Source organism: Capricornis sumatraensis, chromosome 13 (genome assembly GCF_032405125.1).
Source record: "Capricornis sumatraensis isolate serow.1 chromosome 13, serow.2, whole genome shotgun sequence".
NCBI classification, from domain to species: Eukaryota; Metazoa; Chordata; class Mammalia; order Artiodactyla; family Bovidae; genus Capricornis; species Capricornis sumatraensis.
Window position 1 is genome coordinate 24,138,921 of NC_091081.1, and position 6,015 is coordinate 24,144,935.

At 40.3% G+C, this 6,015-nt stretch overlaps 1 protein-coding gene across 1 annotated transcript; it reads left to right on the plus strand.

Annotated features, from left to right (window-relative positions):
• Positions 1-1,077: 1,077 nt before the first annotated feature.
• On the plus strand, positions 1,078-5,706 carry HS3ST5 (heparan sulfate-glucosamine 3-sulfotransferase 5). The gene is made up of 2 exons (XM_068985501.1): positions 1,078-1,184; positions 4,776-5,706. The coding sequence occupies exons 1-2, from the start codon at positions 1,078-1,080 to the stop codon at positions 5,704-5,706; spliced, it is 1,038 nt and encodes a 345-aa protein (XP_068841602.1).
• Positions 5,707-6,015: the final 309 nt, after the last annotated feature.

Consider the following 6,015-nt stretch of genomic DNA (forward strand, 5'->3'; position numbering starts at 1 on the left):
AATAAGAAAGCCTGAATTGGAAGCTTGAATTTTCCCAAAATTTAATAACAGCACTGATAAAGCCTTACTCTCCTCAGCTAGCCCTATTTCAGATAAAAGAAAACAAAGCTTCCATGTAAGCTCCTGTCTTGGTGTTAGAGCAAGACCTATAAGACCGACCATATTTAAATTCATTGAGAGCCATGAGGGGGTCACGTAGCAGGGGCTTCTAGTCTGAGCATGATTTTAGAATCTGCCACTCCAACCCAGGTCTGGGCAGAGGCAATGAAGGGAAACATCAAGTTACTTGGAGCCACTGTCCCCATACATTTGAAGGCCTGACAGTTCCCACTGATAACCTCAGTAAGTAAAGACATAGCTTTAAGAAAAATTATTTTTTTTTTAAATTTTGGCTGTATCACTCAACCTGTGGGGTCCCAGTTTCCCAACCAGAGATCAAACCCACACCCCTTGCCCTGAAAGCACAGAGTCCTGACTGGACTGCCAGGGAAGTCCCAAGACAGAGCCTTGATCTCTCCTCCTTCCTCCATTCACAACTAAAACAAAGCAAAAAACATGTCAGTAAAGCATGGCATTGTTATACCCCAAACAATAACTTACTGAGAGAGGATGCCTATTTCTATATTCATCCCCCTATACCAAAATAGAACCTTCAGTTTCCTGGTTGCCCTGCTGCTCAACCTCAGGTTGCTCAGTTGCTCACTTTATCAGTATTTTTGAATGATTAACAACAACTATACATATATATATATATTTAAAATGACTTTTGCATTTTAATTTACTTTGACAATTGCCTAACAAGTCCTTCTAGTTAGTATCTTGTGTCTCATTTAGTTTTGATCTTAAACCATGTTCCAAGAGAAGGAAAGTAAGTTTTGCCAAATACCTGTTGTGCCATGAACATTGTTAAGGTTGATGCGGCATTGATGTTCTTTGTGTGACATCACTTAATCCCTGTATTCCCACCCCTGCATGGCTTTGTGACAGTCAACAGAGCCAGTAAGAGATGACTTCTGATGCGTCTCCTTCTATCCCCGTCTCTCAGGCTACAGGAGTCCTGAAGGTTGATGGAGGGCCATGCTATTCAAACAGCAGGCGTGGCTGAGACAGAAGCTCCTGGTGCTGGGAAGCCTTGCCGTTGGAAGTCTCCTGTATCTAGTCGCCAGAGTTGGGAGCTTGGATAGGTAGGTGATTAAACACATACTCATGCCCATGTGATTTTCCATGTCTCTTGATTTAAACTTCCTTAGGACATAATTTTAAATCTATCCATTTGTTTTCCTCTCTCAGCATTGCCAAGAAACATTTTTCTGCAGCATTGATTTTGATTTATTGAGCCTTTCAAAGAAAGAGATCCAAGTTGCTCAAACTAAGGTGTTTGTCAAGATTCATTTGTATTCTGTGTGTGTTGAAGTTTGTTTTCAGAGAAGGAATAAAGCAATGTACAGTAAAAATGTCATTTACTAGAGCTCTGTGTGCATCTGGTTGTTGACCTCTAGCCATAGCCAAATAGTAATGATGTATTTATGCATCTACATTTTGAAATTTATAAGTGGACAATTAATGTGCTACCAAGAGAGTTAAAATCATGTATGAGCCTGTAAAGGAGCTCATCAAATTTGGAATCCATTGCCCTGGAAAGATGGCTGCAGGCTTGGGGAGTTTTAACTATGTTAATTAGCTCTGGTTTCTAGGAACTGAACATACCAGACAAGGAGGCTGTCACTCAGAATAATTCCCAGAAAGCAATGGAAAATCCATGGAGAGGAAATTTACAGAGCTAGGGTGTGGCTCTAACTAAGCCAGCATTGAAAGGCACTAGACCTGCGGAAGTCCCAGCAATGTCAGCTAGCTTCACATTGAATGCTTCTGGGTTGTCCCATTTCTGGAATGATTGGAAAGGATGCAGAAGTTAATTTCTGAAATGGGAAGCTTCCTCCTTTGCCCTTTAAAATTAATTCTTGCACTTAAAAGACAATTCAATTCCCATTTCGTGTCCAACTCTTTGCGACCCCATGGACTTCTCTAGGCCAGAAAACTGGAGTGGGTATCCTTTCCCTTCTCCAGGGGATCTTCCCAACCAGGTATTGAACCCAAATCTCCCACATTTCAGGCAGATTCTTTACCAGCTGAGCTACAAGGGAAGCCCTATGAAAGTGCAGCCACACACTAAAATAAAAATATCTTCTTTACAATTTTTCTTCTCTATACATCTTATCACACAAATATTTAACAAGTAATATAATGGTTTTTTCCTTCAGCCAGTGTTAATTTTGATAGATAAAATGAGCCCTTTGATGCTTTTCAATTCAAAATTCCTGAGTAAACTTCCTATTCACTAGTTGCTAACCATGGGAAACAATATAGCCCAGAGCTTATCCCTGACTCCAAGTGGTTCCCTAAAGTAGTGCTTGTTGTTAGTGAAAAGCTTTGATGTAGTCCCACTGTCCTGTGTCCATAATGGAACTTTCATATCAAGTTCTTCCTAATATTTTAATTTTTTTCTAATCATTTAATTTGAATAATTGATCTAATGATCATTAGCACGTTAGTTAATTAGTTGATAACTTTCCGTTTTTAACCTGGTCTCTAGTCTCTAATGGGGTAGCTTTTATAAGGACTTGGATTGCTTTGCTCCTCAAAACCTCTCACTTGAGAGTCTGAGCAGAAGTTGGCACAGATTGACACAAGCTTGTCCTTTAGAAACCGAAGAGCCTGCTCTCTTGGTAGGAGGCTGAGCTCAGTTACTTCTCCTGTCCTTTCCACTCCTAAAATTTCTTATTATTCAGTCTGGGGTCCATGCCTGCTCTCTAGGAATTAGAAATAATATGATATTTTCTCTTATCTTGAATAAGGAAATCCAAAAAGCAATTGTTCCGTGGGGAGTGAGCTCCCATGGTGAAAGGTAAATAAAGGAAAGAAGGAAAATGGCCTTTTCTAGATGTAGGGAAATTTCTTTCCAGCTCAAACAAGGCAAAGAGTGTTTCAGCCTCTCTCAACCTGGGTTCTGTGAGAGAATCAAGTCCTGCAGGAAAACATTTGATTGACCATTTCCTTACTTCTTCCAAGGACAGCATCATTCAAGATGCCTAGGAGAAAAGTCTGTCTATTACATTCAATGGATGGCTTAAGGAATTTGGGTTTAATTCTCAACTAGAGCCCAGCAAGACCTAAAAGATGAATTTGTGACATCCCAATCAATGTCACAATTAAAAACATACTTTGAGTATATATGTATTGCTACTTTTATATCTTCCACTTAGAGCTCTAACACATCAATCCTATTAACAAATCCGTAAAAACAAAATTCATTTTCTCTAAAACATTAACTAATAAACCATATTTTAATAGTGTGCTATATGTTCATGCTTCACACAGTGAGCAAAAGTTTTTTTAAAAAAATCATTTAAAAACTCACTGAAAAATAAAATATGTTCATAAGCATTAAAACAGAGAGCTGCTTAAACAGCACAGGTGAAGCCCCTTCCCCTCAGTTCTGCAGAATGCCTTGGTGTAACCTTGAGGTTTCTCCCTTCTCCTTTTAATTGTAAACATTACAGAAAATTAAAAAAGATTCAATGGGGTCTCTTGGGAAAAGCAAGAGACAGCCTCATTGCCCTACAGAGAGGAGGACATCAACTCCAAATTATTAGGGTAACAAGAAGCTTCAGTTGGAGGAATTGGTTTAACAGCCGTTTTGACTAATATTATAGCCTTTAACAAGAAAGTGAAAATGCCTTCCCAAGTAAACTCAGGAAAATTATAATGAATTTCAGTTCAATTCTAGACTATACCCATATGTATACCATATAAATTGGCCACGCCAAATTAAATAGCCACTCCAGTCTAATCATTGTGATTGTTGCCACACCTTTCTCTCTGGAAAAAAGCAGCAGTGTCTGTTCCTTGCTTAGGATAAAGTTGCAATGGAAATCCTCTTTTCTGGCTCCACCCAATGCCTTCCTTCCTTCACAGATTTGAGTCCCTGATTTAAGTGCACTTGGCAATGAGGACCTCAGGTTTCTGGGGCTGCCAAGGTCTTGTTGATTTCTGGTCCCAGGTGTGATAGGTGATATACAGCACTTGCTGATTGCATTGGACTTGCTCCTACATTCAGCAAAGTAAAAACATAAGCCTGACCTTTTTAGATAGAAAGAGAAAGAGAGGCAGAAGAAATATGTACTCCGCTAGCTGTCCCCAGGGCCAAAGGCAGAAATTCTCATAGAATGAAAAGCTCAGCAAGTGCCAAGATTGGAATTTTGCAGGTTGATGACGCAAATAGTCAAGGGCAGAAACTGGGACCTCTTTTCAGATTCTATCTCAAAGATTTTCAGAGTTATATGAGTGCAGCTGAGCTGTAATAAAATAATACAACATGAAACCCACGGGACGTGGCCTCCTAGCTGCCCTTTAGCCTCCCAGCTGAAGATTCTAATCTTCCTTCTTTCATATTTTCTAAATGATATTAACTGGTGAGCTGTTAAAAGGCTATTAGTATGGTTGGTGTCACTTGTCTGTCCTGTACTGTGAATGTCAGTACATGCTATAGTCAATTAAGTGCTTGGTGAATAAAAATTTTAAGAAGCACTAGTAAAAATATCCCATCAATTATGTGTGCTCCATTTAATACAGGGTTGCTTAAAGTAAAATTTCCCAAACATATGTTGATTGTAGATTGCAGCAGGCAGGGAACAGTGGTTTTCTTTTTGCAGGAACCAGAGAAATGAGAAGTTAGTTGCAATGAGCTCCTTAGAGTGTCTCTCTGTTGCTTACAGGCTACAACCCATCTGTCCCATCGAAGGCCGATTCGGAGCCCGTGGTCAGGCTGAATTTCCCCTGCGCGCCCTGCAGTTTAAGCGTGGCCTGCTGCACGAGTTCCGGAAGGGCAACTCTTCCAAGGAGCAGGTACACCTTCATGACCTGGTCCAGCAACTTCCCAAGGCCATTATCATCGGAGTGAGGAAAGGAGGCACCAGGGCCCTGCTTGAGATGCTGAACCTCCATCCAGCAGTGGTCAAAGCCTCTCAAGAAATCCACTTTTTTGACAATGATGAAAATTATGCCAAGGGCATTGAGTGGTATAGGAAAAAGATGCCTTTTTCCTACTCTCAGCAAATCACAATTGAAAAGAGTCCAGCATATTTTATCACAGAGGAGGTTCCGGAAAGGATTTACAAAATGAACTCATCCATCAAGTTGTTGATCATTGTCAGGGAGCCAACCACAAGAGCTATTTCTGATTACACTCAGGTGCTAGAGGGGAAGGAGAGGAAGAATAAAACTTATTACAAGTTTGAGAAGCTGGCCATAGACCCTAATACCTGCGAAGTGAACACAAAATACAAGGCAGTAAGAACCAGCATCTACACCAAACATCTGGAAAGGTGGTTGAAGTACTTTCCTATTGAGCAATTCCACATTGTTGATGGAGATCGCCTCATCACGGAACCCCTACCAGAACTTCAACTCGTGGAGAAGTTCCTAAATCTTCCCCCAAGGATAAGTCAATACAATTTGTACTTCAATGCTACCAGAGGGTTTTACTGCTTGCGATTTAACATTATCTTTAACAAGTGCCTGGCGGGCAGCAAGGGGCGCATTCATCCAGAGGTGGACCCCTCTGTCATTACCAAATTGCGCAAATTCTTTCACCCTTTCAATCAAAAATTTTACCAGATCACTGGGAGGACATTGAACTGGCCCTAAAATAATAAGTCATACAACACTGTGTGTTGTGCCTGGAGACAGACAATGTCTCTTCTAGATTAAAATATGCACTTTTCCTAGACACAACTGTCCACGTCATTTTTCCACGTATACTTGTACATACGCAATGTGTGACCAAATATAAGATCAGCTCTTTTTCTACTTAAAATTTACAAAAAACAAAAAAAACACCAATTTGCGGTCTACATAGTTGCATCTTTTATGCTATTTACAAAAAGAAGAGGCGGTGGTACTGGGAAAAAGTGACTTCAGCTATTCTCAAAGAGTTAGTCTTCCTTCGAGTCAGGA

Coding starts and splice junctions, on each gene's coding strand:
- HS3ST5 (XM_068985501.1), top strand. CDS start 1,078: ATGCTATTCAAACAGCAGGCGTGGCTGAGACAGAAGCTCCTGGTGCTG. Junction 1,185..4,775: donor AGAGTTGGGAGCTTGGATAG/GTAGGTGATTAA, acceptor TGTTGCTTACAG/GCTACAACCCATCTGTCCCA.